The sequence below is a fragment of the Chrysemys picta genome, chromosome 2 (genome assembly GCF_011386835.1).
Source record: "Chrysemys picta bellii isolate R12L10 chromosome 2, ASM1138683v2, whole genome shotgun sequence".
NCBI lineage: Eukaryota > Metazoa > Chordata > Testudines > Emydidae > Chrysemys > Chrysemys picta.
In genome coordinates, this window is record NC_088792.1 from 21,758,105 (window position 1) to 21,777,547 (window position 19,443).

At 42.1% G+C, this 19,443-nt stretch overlaps 1 protein-coding gene across 1 annotated transcript in view; it reads left to right on the forward strand.

Annotated features, from left to right (window-relative positions):
• The first annotated feature begins 645 nt into the window (after window positions 1-645).
• Window positions 646-19,443, forward strand: part of NOM1 (nucleolar protein with MIF4G domain 1) — a 31,778-nt gene continuing 12,980 nt past the window's right edge. The window contains exons 1-8 of the mRNA XM_008162985.4: window positions 646-1,665; window positions 2,474-2,598; window positions 3,724-3,919; window positions 7,124-7,447; window positions 8,058-8,168; window positions 9,358-9,525; window positions 10,114-10,235; window positions 17,118-17,250. Coding sequence (XP_008161207.2) covers window positions 742-1,665; window positions 2,474-2,598; window positions 3,724-3,919; window positions 7,124-7,447; window positions 8,058-8,168; window positions 9,358-9,525; window positions 10,114-10,235; window positions 17,118-17,250 — 2,103 coding nt within the window. The 5' untranslated portion in view covers window positions 646-741. The remainder of the gene's footprint in view (window positions 1,666-2,473; window positions 2,599-3,723; window positions 3,920-7,123; window positions 7,448-8,057; window positions 8,169-9,357; window positions 9,526-10,113; window positions 10,236-17,117; window positions 17,251-19,443) is intronic.

Below are 19,443 nucleotides of genomic sequence, written 5' to 3' on the forward strand. Positions count from 1 at the left end.
ATGCTCAAACCACTGAGTGTCTCCTTCTAGGCCCCTGCTTTTCACCCTATACCTCCACTCCCATCCCTGTTTTTTTTTCCATTTGTTGCCCCCCCTATTCAGTTGTGACCTGGGTTCATTGCTCCTTCCTGCCCAGTTGAGGGAGGGCCTTTAGCTAAGGGCAGGCCTAGACCCCCGTCTCCCTCCCGGTACCCACAACAGGTACTTGGAGAAAGGAAGTCCCAGACTCCCGGTGCCATAGGGAGATGCTGCGCTGGAGGCAGGACCCAAGGGGCAGGTCAGTGGAAGATACAGGGCCGGTGTGGAGCGCGGCGGGATTCACGGGGCTGCTACAGGCGGGCTGGATCCCTAGTACCAGGACAGAGGCCTCGGGCTTCTTCAGCCCTTGGTGTGAACTGGGAAGCGCTGCTGGAGCAGGGAGCTCCCACGGCCGGGATGTGGCAGCCCTCGGCCTAGAGACGGTCCCGGGCAGCAGCGCGTGGCGGCCTGGAGAGCGATGCGGGGCAGGGACACGGGGGGCACCAGGCCTCCTCCGCTAGATGCTCGCTGCGCGGCCTGCCGCCGCCGCGCTAAGGGCTCCGAGCTCCAGTCCCGCCCCGCTGCCCCCCCGGGCCGCCCCAGCAGGTGGCGCTGCTGCCCCAGGCCGCGGCCCAACGGGCCGGAAGGGGCTGGCGGCTGCCTCGGCGAGATGGCGGCGCCCAGGCGGTGCGGAGCGTGACTGTGGGCCCGGCCGCGGGGAGCATGACGCGGGCGGCAGGGGCCCGGGGTGGCCGCGGCGGGAGCTGGCAGCCGGGCAGGCTGCAGAAGCTGCGGCTGGCGGTGCAGGAGTTCGTGCAGGCGGCCGGGGACCTCGCCCCTCCGCAGCCCGGGCTGCAGCCCGCGGGGGGCCGGGGCAGGAGGAACCGCCGCGAGCTGAGGAAGGAGAAGCGCAGGCTCAAGCGGAGCCGCCGCCGCCGCCTGCACCACCAGGAGCCGGACGCCGGCGAGGAGCCGGGCGCGCCAGGGGCTGGCCGGGGCGAGCAGACGCAGGGCGTGGGCCGATGCCCCCTCCCCGCCGCGGTCCCGGCCTCGTCGCCCCCGGGACACCAGCGCCCCCGCGAGGAAGCGAAGCGGCTCCCAGAGAAGCGCCCCAGCGCCGCTGCTGCGGCCTCTGCGCGGAAACGGGCCTTGCTGGCGGCCAACGAGGAGGAGGAGAAGGAGATCCGGCGGCTGGAGCGGCGCCTGGGGCTCAGCAAGCGCAGGAAGCGGGGAGCCTCCTCCGTGCCGCAGAGCTTCGCCCGGGATGGGCTGGGCTACGTGCTGGGGGCCCTGGAGCCCGAGGCCACCCTCTCCGGCCTGTATGAGGAGAGCAGCGAGGAGGAGGCGGCTGATGAGGGGCGCCTAGATCAGGATGAGGGGAAGGATGAAGTTGATAAGGAGGATCTAGATCTGGAGTCCCTAGATGATGATCAGGAGGGGGAGCTAGATGGGCAGGAGGAAGAAGAGGAGGGGGAGGAGGAGGAAGAAGAGGAGGGGAGGATGGAGGACACTTTAGAAACTTCAGAGGAGGCAGATATGGAAGGAAACTGGGAGAATGAGCGGAAAGTAAGCGGAAAGTTGCCCATGTCCCCAGAGGATGGTGGCGACTATAAACCCTGTAAAGCCAAGACCTCCAGAGAAGCGAAGGTATGTTGGGGGCAGGTTTTGCATCAAATAGCTTCATGCTTTTCAAATACAATTTTGCACCCTTCACATGAAGTTTCACTTCAGATCTGAGTTTTGTAAGGGATTGGAAATTGCCCTAGCCAAGACATGCTATCTTCAGTCTTGTCACAGAGCCAAAAAGCCAAGTTAGACTGGTGAATTGGGGACAATTTTATGCAATGTATTACAGGGTGAAATTTCCTGACCCTATGGGGATAGGGCAATGCCCTGAAGCATGAGCATTGGTAAATCTTGAAATGTACATGGAGGTTCTTGTTCTGATTTTGCTGTCATTGTTTCACCATGCCAGTAAGACTACAGTAGGTAGTGATGGAAAAGACCTATCAGACCATTTATCCCATCCCTAATAGAGGATGTATCAGATACAGATGCATAATTGAATACTGTGAACACAGATGGTATATTTGGGGCCCAAGCACACTTTTTGGAAGGCTTGCATAATTCCTGTTGAGTTCTATGGGAGTTGTGCACGTGAATAACATGGAGAATTGGGACCTTGATTTGAGTTGATCCTAAGTGATAGGCTGTTGCATGTTTCTTTTTTGGATGCTGTTCAAGTTAGCTCCTTTAGCATAATTTTGTACTATTGGTGTTGCATTACAATAAAAAAAAGCTTCATAGTGATTAGAAATAAAGTTATGGTATACTTAATAAGCCCATTTCTTATACTTAATAAATAGATACTTTCAAATGAATATGAATTTATTTTTAAATAAGATTTTTTTTTATAACGTACTGCCCTATTTTCTTGTTTTTCTCTTTTGATAAGAGTCTTTGCAATAGAGCTACGAAGTATGTTCCCCCTCCAGTGAGAAGAGTTGACAATACAATGGATGACAAAAAGAGGGAAGAACTTGGAAGACTGAAGAAAACAGTGAAAGGACTAATTAACAGGTAATATAACATGTTTGATGTTGTTTATTAGGCTGTGTTTACAGCAGCCACCGTTCAAGCCAGAGAGGGGAGTGAGTATGACTTCTTTCTTGCAAACCGATTTTTTTAAATAAAAGTCAAATTTTGTGCATGCCATCTTTGACAGTATCTTTTTTATTCTCAATTATTTTGGAGAAAGTACAGGAGTACTTGTGGCACCTTAGAGACTAAATTTACTAATAAATTTGTTAGTCTCTAAGGTGCCACAAGTACTCCTGTTCTTTTTTGGATACAGACTAACATGGCTGCTACTCTGAAACCTGTCATTTGGAGAAAGTACATTTATAGAAGTTGAAAAATCTATTAAAGAAGATAAGTTTTAATTGATAAGTAAATTTAAAACTTTGAGTTGAATTCCACAAACACTATTAGGTGTTGTCGGCCAAACATAATTCCATGGGCATCAGTGGGACTATGCGTGGTTTAAAAAAAAAAAATTGTAGAATCAGGCCCTTAATTTGTGCAATCTGCACATGAAAGAAGAGCATTTTAAAAAAAAAACTATTAAAATTGCTGAGCCCTGAATCTCAGGAGAAATGTGTATCTTATACTACTTCAGAATAGGTTTACAGTAATAATTGCTCATTACAATATGTTTATTTGTGGCTTTTATGTAAAAACATTCAGTTGACATTAATTTTAGTCTGTGCCAGTGGGTCTGCATACCAGTGGACCATAGTCTGCGTAATAAAGATTCATTATAACTACACTGAATAAATTACAAACATGAGGCTGAGTGCTCTTGGATTTTAGATACGGTATGTTACAGTCTGTTGCTCAGCAGGCACTGAGTACATCATCAACTCTTTGCGAATACTACTACTTCATTAATATTGACAATATCTCCTAAGATGTGAACTAAATATTTGTGTATCTGAATTATTTTGATGAACAGGAAAGATCCAAAATCTGTTTCAAATATTTGTCCCTTTTTCTTTTTGAGCTACTGGTTGAATAAAACATTAAAAATAGAATTTTTGTTGTTTTGGATTAAAAGCAATATTACACTGAAAAAAAAATGAGGATATGTACTGAGTAAGAAGTAATAGAAAGCTAAAGCAAACACTGAATTTTATCTCCTGATAGGTTGAGTGAACCAAATTTGGCCTCCATAAGTGGACAGTTGGAAGAGCTATACATGACTAACAGTAGAAAGGACATGAATGAAACTCTAACAGATGTTCTTATGAATGCTTGTGTTACTGCAGCCGTGATGCCAGTTAGATTGATGATGGAGCATGTCCTTTTGGTCAGCATTCTTCATCATACAGTGGGAATTGAGGTAACTTTTTGCCTGTGCTTGTTTTATTTTCTAATCATGTTGCACAACACTTTCTGTGGTGCTTTATTCAGGTTCTTTTTTGAATGTGTGGTTTCTGAAATTGTTAGAAAGTAAGTATATGGTATCCCTGAAATTACACCTCACTATATGGCAATCTGGGCTGACTTGTGGTCGCAGTTATGGTTTAGTAGGCAGGCTCTCACAAGTGACCAGCACTTACACTTGTTACTGCATCTGAATGAGTATTTTCTTCTATAAATTGTTGGTCACCTTTATAAAGTGTAACTTATCTTATTGAGACCATTAGTGTCTTATATTCCTTCCTACATCTATCTGTGGTGTTGAAAAATTTCTTAAAGCTACTATTTTTTCCATCTTTAATTACAATTATCCAGTCCTGTTCTATGACTACTTTAGAACATCATTCTTGAGTCCTGTATATCCAACTACAGAATTCATTAAAACCATTATAGAGTAAAAAATCCACCTGCATCTGAGGAGCCCCACTAAAGCCTGATCCTACATACACTCACACATGCATGTGAGTAGTCCCATTGAAGTCAGTGGGTTGGCTTGCAGCTATAAGTGTTTGCAGGATCAGGGCATTTGACACACATCAAGCAACTTTTTGAGGGTTGGTTGTATTTTCAGGCTTGACCATATCAGTCAAAATAAACGTAAGCTTTGTCTACTAATATGACGGACATGTTGGAACAGGTAATGTCAAAGGGAAGTTATTACAGGAGTTTAGATAATTTCACTGAAACTTCTGCCAAGAGACAATGAGCTGTTTCAGGATGCTGTTCCCATAAAGCTTTATTCTGATTCTGTAATGCAGAAATATAATTGAAAGAACCCATATCAAAGATATATTCAAGTAGTTCTTGCATCTGTAATGTGTTGACCTCGATGAGGTGGAAATATTTCTGCATTAGCTGTTTTTAAACCAAACTAAATATCAGAGGGGCACAATCATGTTAACTTTTCTATGTGCAACCTTTGCATTATAGAAAATTTATTTTTACTCCTTTTGTTGCTTTAAAGGGTGGTTCTTACCCCACATTTGACTTGAAAATTTTGGCGCTGTTTTAATAGTAACCCTCATCTTTTTATAAGTTTAAAACTATTAAATGTAGTCAACCAGTTTCTAGACTCTCGCATATACTATTGATTTAGTTGTGATGTAGACTTCAGAATCTAATTGGGACTACTTAAATGCATTATTAAGCACTTAAGTTTGTTCTTTGAAAAAGATACAGGATATTAAATGCACAAAACTGAAAAGGTAACATTAAGGTTGCAGTTAAAATGATTCAGAAAATGCAAAAGTTAAGATCCTGTAGCAATGTTATATGGCTATGTAGCAAATACATAATACTCCTGTTCATTCTTGTTGAACATGCAGCTTGACATATTAGTGTGCCATAAAATGTACGCCTTAAACCATTCTGCAAGTGTAATGCAACCAAGTCAGCATTGCTGTTGGAACCTTAACTTATACACATTTCCTGACTGATTTTAACTGCAACATTAACATTATAATAACACAGTTTTTTAAATTGCGTAACTCATTTTTAAAAAAATTAATATTTGACAGGTGATCAGTCCACAATTTAAACGTATATATTTTGGCACACCTTTTTGTAGGCTCAGTTTTCTGTAAATAAATATAAAGAAGTCTGTCATTTTCTGGGTAGTTTTTCCCATATTGTATCTATTTAGCAAGTCGGAGTCTCATCTCCAGTAGGAAGTCGACAAGCAATAGTGCTAAGTGCACAACCAGGAGCCAGAAAAAAGTGCTTTTCTTTTTATCAGGCTTTTCCTGACCAATAATGTTTTTAATCTAAAATGTCAAGTTTTACCCGTATATGGTTTATTTTTGTATGGCACATAAGTTGTTTCCTAGTATGAAAATGACTGAGTAAGGCTGCGAGTTTGTCACGGACGTCACGGATTCCATGACGTCCGTGACTTCTGCAGCGGCCTGTGCGCCTGGCTCAGGAGCAGCTCAGGCAGCCCCTACGCCAGTCGCATGGGCCATTGCGGTGGCAGTCTTCGGCCACCGCACCTCCCTTACCCCCATGCAGCAACAGAGTTTGGGGTTGGGGTGCTGGGTGAGGCTGGCTCTGGGCGGCGCTTACTTGGGGGCTCCCCGGAAAAAGGCGACATTCCCCTCGCTCAGCTGCTAGGCGGAGGCCTGGCCAGGCAGCTCTGCGTGCTGCCTCTGCCTGCAGGAACTGCCCCCACTGCTGGGGTAGCGCACAGAGCTGTCTGGCCATGCCTCTGCCTAGCAGCTGGGCGAGGGGGATGTTGCCTTTTTCTGGGGAGCCCCCCAGGTAAGCGCCGGACAGAGCCCGCCTCACCTCGTCCTGTGCCCCAACCCTGTGCCCCCTCCCACACCCAAACTCTGCTGCTGGGGGGGAGGAGGCATGGAGCCAGGTAGGGAACCTGCCAGCCCCGCCAACTCCCCCAGCACCAGTGAGGGTCCTGGGCCACGCGCTGCTGCCCCCCAGCACCAGCGGGTTTCCCGGGCTGCATGGCACCACCCTTCCACCCTAAGAACACGCAGTGCCCCTGGACAGCGCGCTCTTCTCCCGCCCCCCCCCCCCCCCCCAAAAGTTTTAGTCAGGGATATATAGTAAAAGTCATGGACAGGTCACGGGCCATGAATTTTTGTTTACAGTCCATGACCTGTCAATGATTTTCAATAAAATTTCCTGTGACTAAAACGTAACCTTAACTATGAGTAATAATGAGTACCATTAGTCTGGCAGCTGGGAGCATAGCAATCTATGTTGCAGTGAGAAATGTTTCCAGTTTTCTTTGTTTAAACAAATCTTTTCTAGTAAGTCCTTAGCTTGATTTCATCAAACCTGCTTTTACTACCAAATAAAGGAATAAAAAGGTAACTGGATTACATGTGTAAATATATAATATCAAATAAAGTGAAATGGACACCAGGCAAATAATATGCATCTTAAAAAATATGTATGGAACCGATAGCTTAGAGTCCTTTGGAATATTTAAATACAGAAAATCAGTGTTGGCTGATGGGAACAACAGTTTTCCTATAAGCTAATTTTTTTTTGTTTGTTTCTCATTGCTTATGCTTTTTGCAGGTAAAATCGAGGGGGGGAAATCCACATATGCAAAATGCTTAATTGCTTTCTAATATTCTTTTTCTTTTCATACAACTGTTGCCAGGTTGGTGCTCACTTTTTGGAAGCTGTGGTGAGGAAATTTGATGAATTCTATAAAAGTGACGCTGAAGGGAAAGAATGCGATAACCTGTTTGCCTTGATTGGCCATCTGTATAATTTTCATGTAGTGCATTCGCTGCTGATCTTTGATATTCTCAAGACGCTTGTTAGCAGTTTTGCAGAAAAGGACATTGAACTGATTCTGCTCCTCTTGAAAAATGTGGGATTTTCCTTGAGAAAAGATGATGCTTTGGCCCTGAAGGATCTGATTAGTGAGGCCCAGAACAAAGCAAATGCTGTGGGGAAGAAATTTGAGGACCAGTCTAGGGTATGTATGCATTTTGGATATGTTTGGGCACAAACTTCCCAGCATGAACAGAATTAATCAGGGACTTGGTTAAATCTGTTAATTTGCCAAATTGTTTAATTTTTGTATTAAGTTTATCTACTAAAATTGTTTCATGCGATAGTCTGATTAGACCTTAAGATAGTGTTAGCATCCAATGAGATTATTGTTGCATTAGCTTACTTAACATATAGAAAATAATGTGCACTTAGAAGTTTGTTCTCAGAGCATAGACACCAGCATGCCCTGAAATAGCTGTCTGCTTTGTGTGTTATGCAAATGATGATGCATCTACTTCTTGGAATAATACAGTTTGTACACTTAAAAGTCCAAAATAATTCAATGGCTGTGGTATTGTTTAGCAAAATTAAATTGGAATCTAAACCTAGTACAAATACATGTAGTGGGAGTTAAAATGAATATTGTTTTTTAGCTAGTATTCTTTATTTGTGATGTCATAATCTAGATTCCAGAATGTATTGCTGGGTGAGATGCTTATGCATGTGCAGTAGTACATGCAAGATAAATTTTCCACTTGTTAAATAACAGTATGGTAGACACGCTGGAAAAATGTTGTTTCTTTTACCCATAGATTCGCTTTATGCTAGAGACTATGCTGGCACTAAAAAACAATGACATGCGGAAAATCCCAGGGTATGACCCTGAGCCAGTTGAGAAGCTGCGCAAGCTGCAGAGAACACTGGTAAAAACGTTTTTTAGTATGTTATTGGGCACTGTTACTTCCCCTAAATCATACTTTTGGAAGTAATTGCAAGATCCTTTTTTAAGCTACTAGTAATATAGTGTAGACCAGATGACCTACTAATATTATTTTGGAATTTGTGTAACAGTGCAGGTTGAACGATACATTGTGAAAAGTGCCTTTTGTCCCCATGAATTCCAAATGACTTTACAGACTGTATACAGAGAACACCACTGAAATGCTGCCATCTCTGGATGTTAGTCAGCGCCCAACATGCTGCAAAACATTTAGAGAAAGAAGACATTTTTTTATCCAAGGACACTGAGACAAATCCCTGTGCTTGTGGGATCTTTTGATGTTTGTGCAGAACAGACCAAGATATCATCCCTGGTGTTGAGTTCCTGCAACTCCCATTGACTTCAGCAGGATTTGTGAATGCTCAGCATTTATGAGAATCAGGCCATTAATTTTTAAGATCTTACCTGGAAAACCCCACATAGTAAAATATGTACCTCTGCAGGTAGAGAAGCTGCCACCCTCCTCAGGATTGTAGTTTGGCTCTAGAGAGTCCATGTATCTCCGACCTGAGGCTTACACCATTAAGCCACTCTTCTGGTTCACCGTTGGGCTTTTTTTTCTGAAATTTGTGTAAATACATTACACACATGTCAGGAATTCAATACAGTAGGCTAGAGACAGACATGTTGCAAGCAGGTGCTGTAGAACCTTTTTACACAGCTCTGCTAGTGCACTTGTAACATCTCTTCCCTTCCACTCGTTTCTTGATCAAGTATTAACTGTTCCAAAACTTTTGGTGATTTTATGTGAACAAAAATGTTCATTAGAAAATAGGACAGTACAGTTTATTTTTAACTTGCAACTCCAAATTAGAATTTGAACGAAGGTGTTAGGTTATCTCCATCCACCTACTCATTGGATTTGTCTTTTTGGTTGGAATTCATTTTTTTAAAAATGCCAAGAGCTCCTGGATTTAGGCACTCTCTTGTGATGTAAATCAAAATAAATGAGAAGTATGCTGATTTTGGCAGATCTTGTTTGGAGAGAGAGGTTGTGGGGAGAAACGTCTGAGAGCATAGTTGGGAAACTTGTTAAAGGTTTTCGATCACGGCATAATTTGTTAGGAAAAAAAAGTCTCTTTGGAACTGAAAACATTTTATTGTTATAAAAGGTTCATAACAGTGGCTCTGGAAGAGAGACTCAACTTCGTGTGTCATTGGAATCTCTCCTCAGTGCTGACCAGGTTGGCCGTTGGTGGATAGTAGGGTCATCTTGGAGCGGAGCACCAATGATTGATAATACTAACAGCAAGACTCAGCACAAATTGCCTGTAGGAAAGGTAAATATGACGACTGCTATTAATCATTCAAAGTGCCAAAGCAATTTTGTCTTTGAGAAACATGAACAAATATCCTTGTGATACTGTGGTTAGTATTTGGACTTACGCTTGCCCTGGCCCTGAAATTCTGTCTTCGACCTTGTGGATTTGTAAAAGATTTTGTGGTGCACTGTAAGGTGAAATGGAAAAGGCGGACTCAAATTGGAAATGGATTCCACAGTCTGTAGCCTTATAGGTAGGGCCAGCTGTCCCCCTAGAAATCATATGGTTGAACTGTTTTTAAAAGTGCATAGAAATATGGTGAGAAGGGCGTGGCCTCTTAGAGAAGGACTACTCATTTCATCACTTTCAGTCCAGTTTCGCTGGTCAGTTATCTGATCTCACTGCTTGGAGGCCAAGTCCTGATACTCCTTCTGTTCATCTCCAGTGGTAAGGGCACTAGGTCTTTGGATTGTTGCTTCACAGCTCATTCAAGGTATGTATATATAATCATATCAGAAAAGTTTCACTGAAATAGGTTTCCTATAGCAAGTGCAAAATGAAATGCATAGTTAGTAAATGTTTCTTTAAAAATGTGTTTCTTTTCAGATGAGTTCAAAGATACTGGAGCTTGCTCGTAAGCAGAGAATGAACACGGACATCAGGAGAAATATATTTTGTGTCTTGATGAGTAGTGAAGACTTTTTGGATGCATTTGAAAAACTTTTGAAGTAAGTACACACCAGGATCCTGTTGAAACCCAGGGACAAATAGAAGTGCTATCTGGGCTGGAAACTTTTCATGTTGCCTCTTTGCCAATCAGGGAGAGCAGGGGAAGTTGTGCGCAGGGTAAGTGACATCAGGGAGAGCAGCATAGAACTGCTAGTCTCGCCAGATGAGAGGGTGCCCAGAGGGACTAACTGAGAATGGAGCAAAGAAAACTGATCTGACTCAGGAGTAAGGAGGGTTTGTTTGTTTTTTGCAGAGGTATATGTTAATACCAACTGAAGGCTCTGGGCCAAGTAATCAGAAAGAATGTGGCATAGAAGAATATGCTAAAATAAGGATTATAATAAACATAAACATGTTTTCCAGAATTATAGAAATCTAAATTTCCTTGTCAGTCATTCCCTTAGGGAAGTGACTGAGAAATCCATACAGAAAGCTGTGTTTATTATTGTACTTGCTGATAGAGCCACTGACAGACCCATCAGCTAGACTACAATGGGTGTACAACAGATTCGTGAAGGATGGAAAAGTTCTAGCTCTCTTTGACATAGACTTGCTGATGCTGTCACATAGAGAATTAAAACATTTTTAGGAATTGTGATACTCAAGGTACAGTAAAAACTGTGTTTTCCAGCACTTTATAAACCGGAAAACTCTAGAAACCTGCATTTCAGGGTGCCGGATCTGGGCAGCACTCACCTTGGCTGCTCCCCACAAGCAGCGACCTGTCACTAGTGCGTCTAGGTGGAGGCGTCGCCAGGCGGCTATGTGCGCTGCCTCCACCTGCAGGCACTGCCCCCACAGCTCTGAATCTCCCATTGGCCGGAAACTGTTGCCAATGGGAGATGTAGAGCCAGCGCTTGGAGCGGGGTGGGGACAATCCGTGGAGCCACCTGGCCGCACCTCTGCCTAGGAGCAGCAGGAACATGTCACCGCTTGCGGGGAGCCGCATGCGGTGAGTGCTGCCCCAGATCCGGTACCCCAAAACCTCTCCCATGCCCCTGCCCCAAGCCCTGTTCTTCACCCAACCTCCCTCCCAGAGCCTGCGCCCCACACCCCCTCCCATGCCCCTGCCCTGAGCCACCTTAGTTATCCGAATTTGTGCCTAACCGGTGCCGGATAACACGGCTTTTACTGTAATATGACTCAGAAACTTTCTGGCCAGAATTTAGGTGAAGCAGCAGTGAATATAAAGAAGAACAGGAGTACTTGTGGCACCTTAGAGACTAACAAATTTATTAGAGCATAAGCTTTCGTGGACTACAGCCCACTTCTTCGGATGCATAAGTGGGCTGTAGTCCACGAAAGCTTATGCTCTAATAAATTTGTTAGTCTCTAAGGTGCCACAAGTACTCCTGTTCTTCTTTTTGCGGATACAGACTAACACGGCTGCTACTCTGAAGCAGTGAATATAGGCTGTTTAAACTTGGCCTGCACACCAGTTAGATTAAGTATCATGTTGTTGTGCACTGCATTAATCACAACTTTAGTCTTGTAGTTCTGAATATCCTTGTCTTTTAAAAGTTTGAATTTATTCTATTATGTTTGCCAATGCCTTTTGGGAGTTAATCTCAAGCTTTTGCTGTTGCTAACTGTGAGCTACTTCAGCAGTATCTTCCTGACACTCTAGGTTTCTATGGTGGAATCATAGAAATATAGGGGTGAAGGATTTTGAGAGTTTTTCTAGTTCAGTCCCCTGCACTGAGGCAAATCCAAGCATACCTAGACCATCCCTGACTGGCATTTGTTTGACCTCTTCTTAAAAACTGTCAATGATGGGGATTCCATAGTCTTTCTTGGAAGCCCATTCCAGTGCTTAACTACCTTATCATTAGAAAGTTTTTCCTACTATCTAACCTAAATCTTCCTTGCTGCAGATTAAGCCCATTACTTATTTTCCTAAGTGAACATGGAGAGCTATTGATCAGTGTCCTCTTTATAACAGCCTTTAACACACTTGAAGACTGTTGTCTTCTTTTCTCAAGACTTAACATGCCCAGTTTTTTTAACCTTTCCTCATAGGTCATGTTTTTATCATTTTGGTTGCTCTCCAATTTGTCCAGTTTCTTAAAATGTGGCCCCAAAACTGGATACAGTCCTCCAGCTGAGGCCTCACCAGTACTGAGAAGAGCAGGACAATTACCTCTCCTGTCTTGCATACTGCAGTTGTGTTTATACACCCCAGAATGATATTAGCCTTTTTTGCAGCTTCATCACATTGTTGACTCTCATTCATTTTGTGATCTGCTATAACTCCTAGATCCTTTTCAGCAGTACTACTGCCCAGCCAATTATTCCCCATTTTGTAGTTGTGCAAGTGATTTTCTTCCTTAGTGAACTACTTTGAACTTGTCTTTATTGAATTTCATTTTGTTGATTTCAGACCAGTTCTCCATTTTGTCAAGTTTATTTTGATTTCTCATCCTGTCCTCCACAGTGCTAGCATACTATCCACCACATTATCCAAGACATAAATGAAAATGTTGAATAGTATTGGAGCCAGGACAGAGCCCTGCAGGACCACACTAGATACGTCCTCACGGTTTGACAGCGAACCACTTTTTGTGTATGTTTTTTTAATCAGTTGTGCATCCATCTTATAGTAATATCATATGGACCTCATCTCCCTATGAGAATGTGATGTGGGACTGTGTCAAAAGCCTTACTAAAACAACTTCCCACCTATCCACTGGGCCAGTAATGCTGTTACAGAAAGACATTAGATTGGTTTAGCATGATTTGTTATTGTCAAATCCATGTGGTCTCTGTGACATTACCCAGGGTATAATCTGGACTATTGAACAGCTGTGTCACCTCAATTCTCCAGCCTGGGATGCCTTTTACACTGCTTCACTGTGAGAGCTACTACTGCTGGTCTGCTCACACCCAGACTCAAGCATGTAAATCACTCTCAGTTAGATTGTATGAATTTATAGCCAGGCACCCATGAATTACACTACAGAGCAACACCCATCGAATTCCGAGTCCCAGACTTTCCGCCAGTAATGTGCGTCTTGTATTGCCCAGCTCTCTACTGGATAATACAAGCTCATATAAAGTGTGTCATTTTATTATTAGAAAATGATATGCACAAATCCTGTTATCCCAAAATGGCATTTCCTAAACACTTGAATCCAAACATACTGGTTTAGATCAGACAATAACACAAATTTATCAACTACAAAAGATAGATTTTAAGTGACTAAAAGTAATGAGGCAAAAAAGTCAGAACTGGTTATAAGAAAATAAAAGTAAAATACAACTATTGCCTAACTTAACAAGCTAAGTGAATTCAAAGCAAAGGTCTCTCTCACCACATGCTTCAGTAATCTTACTGGCTGAATTACTTTCAGTCATGGGTCTGCCCCCAGTCCAAAAGTTGTTTCTTTTGTTCTTCAGGTGTTGTGGATGCCTTAGGTAGAGAGAAAGAGAGGAGTAATTTGGGGTGTTTGGCTCTCCCTTCTTATAGTTCTTTCTCTTCTTCAAGAATCATCTCTAGCTGAGGTTCAGGAGACAGAACGTCTGTGTAGACAGGAATCCCAAGCTGTTTCTTTGTCAAGATGTAGAATTTTTTTTTTGTCCACATCCTCTTTCCTGCATTGATTTTGTTAACACCTGGCTGAGGTGTCGGCTAGCCTTTTGTTTCTGAGGAACTGCTTTGTTACTGCTCTCCAGACTTGGAACGTGTCTTAGTAATATCCAACAATAGAATTGTATATCTTTACATACAATGTAGGCCCACCTATTTTACCAGGATAATAATGATCAGCAAATGATGAGTTTTCAGGTGATACCTCACAAAGCATATTTTGTTACAAGCTTTATCATAATCCTATAAAAGGGGTGAACACGGGGTACAGACTGTTACTTATAACCCTGTTATCCTTTAGGTGCTTACAAACTGATTTTTCAGTAGTTTGTTCCAGTATCTTTCTAGGTATCGAAGTCAGACTGACTAGTCTATAATTTCATGGGTCCTCTTTGTTCCCCTTTTTAAAGGTAGGTACAATGTTTGCCCTTCTTGAGTTCTCTGGGACTTAACCTGTTCTTCATGAGTTCTCAAAGATAATTGGTAACAGTTCCGATATTACTACAGCTAGTTCCTTAAGTACTCTAGGGTGAAATTCATCAAGCCCTGCTGACTTGAATGTATCTAACTTATCCAAATATTCTTTAGCCTGTTCTTTCACTATTTTGGCTTCCGTTCCTACCCCCACTACCACTACCCCTTGTTGTTAATATTAATTGTGTTAAGTATCTGGTCACAAATAACCTTTTTAAGGAAGACTGAAGCAAAATAGGTATTAAACACGTCAGCCTTCTTGATGTTGTCCATTATTAGCTCTCTTTTCTTGCTAAGGAGAGGACCTACCCTTTTCTTCACCTTTCTCTTGCTCTTAATGTATTTAAAGACCCCCATCTTATTTGTCCTTTTTACATCTTTGCTAGATGTAACTCATTTTGTGTTTTAGCCTTTCTGATTTGTCCCTAAGGGTTTGTGCTATTCTTTTGTACTCATCCTTAGCAATTTAGCTGTGTTTCCACATTTTGTAGGATGTCTATGTCATTAAAGAGCTCCTGATGGAGCTGTATTGGCCTCTTACTATTGTGCCTATCTGTAAGGAGCTCAAGACATGCATATTTGTGGGCATTATGTATTTCATGGTGGACTTAATCAGCATTTTGACTCAAACCTCGTTTTTATGGTGAGAATCTTTTGTTGTTTGTGACTTTACGAAAGCTAAAATGTTTTATGCTGGAACTCACAGTGGTGAACGATCATCCTGGCTTTTATATTTGAAAGGGGAAAAATGTCTAGGTCTTCAAAGGCAAAACAGCAGAAAAATCAGATCTGTATGCTTCAAGCTGCCATTGAACATAGGAATGCAGATTCACATGGCTACAGCTGGCACCATTCACTATTAGCACACCATGACCATGTACAAATGGTAATGGTAACAGAGTTAAAGAGTGAGGAAAAGAAGAGTGCTCTGAATCAATGGTTGCTTCTAAAATTACACTTAAATCCGTGAAATCCATATCAAATGGCTGTGCACACACACATTTTTAACAAACTACTGAACAACAAAATCTGGTAGGATTAGGTGAGGCCTAGAGTAGTGTTCTATATGATCAAGTCTACGTATCAAACCAGAGAATCAAAATCCATTATATTATCTGTGTGTCAGACTTTTTACTTCAATTGAAAACCTAGTCTCAGTTCTGATTTTCTCAAACTGGTACTGGTAATGGCATTTTAAAATGTTTTAAAATGAGCACAGTACTAAACATATAAGACTAACCAAGAGCCAGACCCATTAACAAGAGAATAAAAATGAGAAACCCTGTCACAATAGCTCAAAACAGAACAAACAGAATGCAGAAAAGTTTTTTCAGACAATCAGAGCAGTAACAAAATTTCATTTTCATTTACTTGAGAGAATGAGACCACAGCCTGAAAATTGGGACAATCATGCTTTCTCATTGGACAACCAAACTTGAAGTCTTAGCTTCCTACAAACAGGTGATTTAAAAAAAAAATTAATCCAGATGTGTACATGATATAATCCTAAATTCTAATCTTGGTTGTGTGATGGTATTTGCATTGTAAACCTAGTATGCATGTATGCACAAATGGAGTGGCAGATCTCTTGAGAAGTACGCAACCATCTAAGATTTCTTAGATCTTTACTAACTAAAATTTGGTTGCACTGTGTTGTATAAAACAGGGGAGACCCAGCAGAGCTTACGTTCTAAAATTAGGTAGACAGGATATTTCAGTCACATGAATGCCAGATGAAAGTCCAATCTCAAAGCGATACAAATTGTGACTGACACTCTTTATATTATAACACTAAACATTTTTCTTTTAAATTGGTTTTAGTGCTGCCAAACGTTTGACAGCACTCAGGACTAAATCATATTTAATTGCAGAACAGGTGCAGCACAAGGTACTGTTCCTTGCCAGTGTGTCTGAATCCTCTTTTAGTTGGGCCAGCTGTACGAGTGAGAAGGCCATTCAGTCATTGGTCTTTCTGCTGAGGCAGCCAACGAGTGTGCCAATAAGTACAGATTGTGTTTTTGTAATTATTGTTGGTGTTCTTAAAGTAGACGTTTTCTATTAGGAACTGGACTGAAACCACCAAACTCACTTCACTTAGATAACCCAGCCACCATCTAATCACTATTTTCAGTCACTATCTGGAGTAGATTTGACTTGGTGACCAAGAGATAAAAAGGTTCATATCATCAACCAAAAAGGGTTTTAAAGATGTTTTCTTTCTCATTCATAGCTTTTTCATAGAACTTAACGGCTCCAGGTACCTGTCTGTCCCCATTAACCCTGCCAAGGATGTATGTGAAAGCAGCCATTTCCTCCCAAAATCATAGTAAAGAATATTAGCCAGTTTGAATGGGGATCCCACGGCTTTTAGCTCATTCCTTATCTTCTTCCCTGTACAGTTCATCTCAGTTCTCCAGGCCTCAGCTCTTGCCACAGTAATGAGACTCCTCCCGAAGGTGGGAGGACAGATTGGCTATCCATGATTGCAGTGCCAGTCCTTATCACTTTCTGAGAGGAAGTGCAAATATGGAATATCACCTGCATTTTCCTGCACAGAAACTGATAGCATGTCTCTCATTCTCCTCTTGCCCAGGATTGTTTGGGTCACTCTGTCATGCCACATGCATAGTGTTACTCTCCATGACGAAACTGGGTTGGCGTATACTGCTGACAGCTTATTTCAATTTAAACCTTGAAGGATTCCATTTCAGTTGCAATAGAATGGTCTTAGTTTAGAGAAATTGCCAGTGGCTCTTACTTTAAGGCAGTTAGATTTCATTTAAACTCAATTCATTATTTTTTACTGTTATTGATATTGCAGGCTTGGACTTAAAGATCACCAAGAGAGAGAGATAGTTCATGTTCTCATTGACTGTTGCCTACAGGAGAAGACATATAACCCCTTCTATGCATATTTGGCTAACAAGTTTTGTGAATACGATAGAAGATTTCAGGTAAACTAAGATCTGTTCCTACTTTGTTGTGGTACTGTTTAAGTTGAGATTCTTTTGGGATTTCTATTATTAGAGGTTTGTCACTCTGGCTGTACAGATTTATTGCATCATATAATAACACAGAAAAAGTCTCTTGGCCTACACAACTATTATAAATAAATAAAATCTGGTGATTAGCTCATCACTTAAGGAAACTTATTGAGCTACTTCTGTCCAGAAGGTAGTGGTATAGCTAGGAGTGGAAATTTGGGTGGGACCCAACTTGTGGTGGTGGGCAGTGAACAAAGGTCTGACATCACAGCAAATCATTTATATTGTATATTATTATGTTGCATATTTGATTGAGGCCACCCATCCCCCCCATGTCTGGGGGCAAGGCAGGTTGCACTTCTGCCAATGCAGAGGCAGTAACTAGAGTCACTTGGAAGCCCTCCCCTGTAACCGAAGCACATCCCCTGTGTGAGTGACCAACAGGTGGTTGGGCCAATAAGTGGCATTGTGACCTGACACATGGCCTTCTGCTCCCAGTCCTGGGCTTTGCTCCGTTCCCCATCAACACAAGCTCTGTCTCCATCCCACACCACTCAGCTCTGGTTACTTCCTTCCCATTGCCAGAGGTATGCCCTCCACATTGGGGGTGAATGGTTGGCCAGAACCTGATTGGCTGATAGTTTTGGAACTGAGAGCCAATGGGGACCAGTGACTAGATGGTGGGGCAGAATTTGAGCTTGTGTTGATGGGGAAGCAGAGTCGAGCAGAGCAATATGTAAAACTGCTGCTGCCTCTAAAAGACTGCACCTCTTAGCAATCTGGTTCAATCTTTTTTAATCAGATTTGGGTGGGACTGGGTGCCAATCGGGTGGGCTGTGGTCCACCTGTGTCTATGCCCCTGCCAGAGCAATAATAGTTCAGTATGTTGCAATGGGTTTTTGGGAAGGATCTAAATTAAGGAAACTGTGTGATGGAAAAGGAAGGTGTAAATATCCTGAAAGAATCCCTTGCATCCAGAATAGACCCCTTGCTGCTTTTCAGTGGTAGGATTGTAAAAACTGAACCATTCAGAGGTGCTTCTCCCTTTCTACTGCAGTTACAAGATTGCTATTATTCTTAAGGAAAAAAACATGAATTGTAACTGTCACTATAAAGGTCTGTGGGGCCTTTTGGTGTTTTGACAAAGAACATATGAAGAAAATAACACTGTGGTGAATATTTTTGTACATGTTTGCTTTTTTCAACAAAAATATCCTGTTTTATATGTATAAAGTTCCAAAATGTTTGTTTAACCAATAAAATGTAATAGTATTGCAAGAGTTTAGTCCTAGAGATATACTTTAATGCATCAAATGTGACTAGATGAACAAAATATGTAACTGCTGCAGTTTGTATTGCCTTTGTGGACATGGTAGTCAGAAAAAATGGGCCTTAAAATCTTCTACCTAATCCCTAATATATATAAATCAAAGTGAAGGCTCCTATCCTGAGGGACTGGGAGTAGACCCCTGCATCCACACACAGCCCCATTTAAGACAGGGCTTAAGCAGGTATTTGTCCATGGAATTTGTGTAAGTAGGATAAATTATGTATTGCAGCTAGCATGTCTATTTTGGTGTCTTCCAAAACATGTTGCTTGTGGGGTGGAGGAGTTATATATGAGAGATTTGATAGTGTTTTTACAAAAACAAAAACAAAAAATAATAAAATGTATATGTTAAGTGTGCTTCATTTTCAGTAGGCTTTTATGTAAACTGATTAGACCACTTACAGGTTTTTCTTTTGGATTTACATATAGATGTATATTTTAATTCTGTGATTGCTAAACACTACCTGTATCATCTCCAAGCTACAAAGCAACTTCTAATATAAGTTTGCTGCTGCTTTGAGTAGTGTCCCTGCTTGCACTTGAGGTGTGCATATGCCTTCAATCCAAGATTTTTCAGTAGCAGTGCCCATTCAGCTTACACATTCCACCCTATGGATCTTCATGCCCCATACTTGAAGATATATAGGGCTGTGCAGGTGAACTGCCTTCAATTCATTTTCAGCTGCCTCAGCCTGAGATGGAGCAATTTGTTGTGCCTACCTAAGTGCAGCTTCTACTTTTCTGGTCAATTTTAGATCTCTGGTTACTTTATTTTATTATTCTTTAGTTATTTTACTTTATTTTGTTCCTGTTTTTTTGAGGGGGGCGGTATG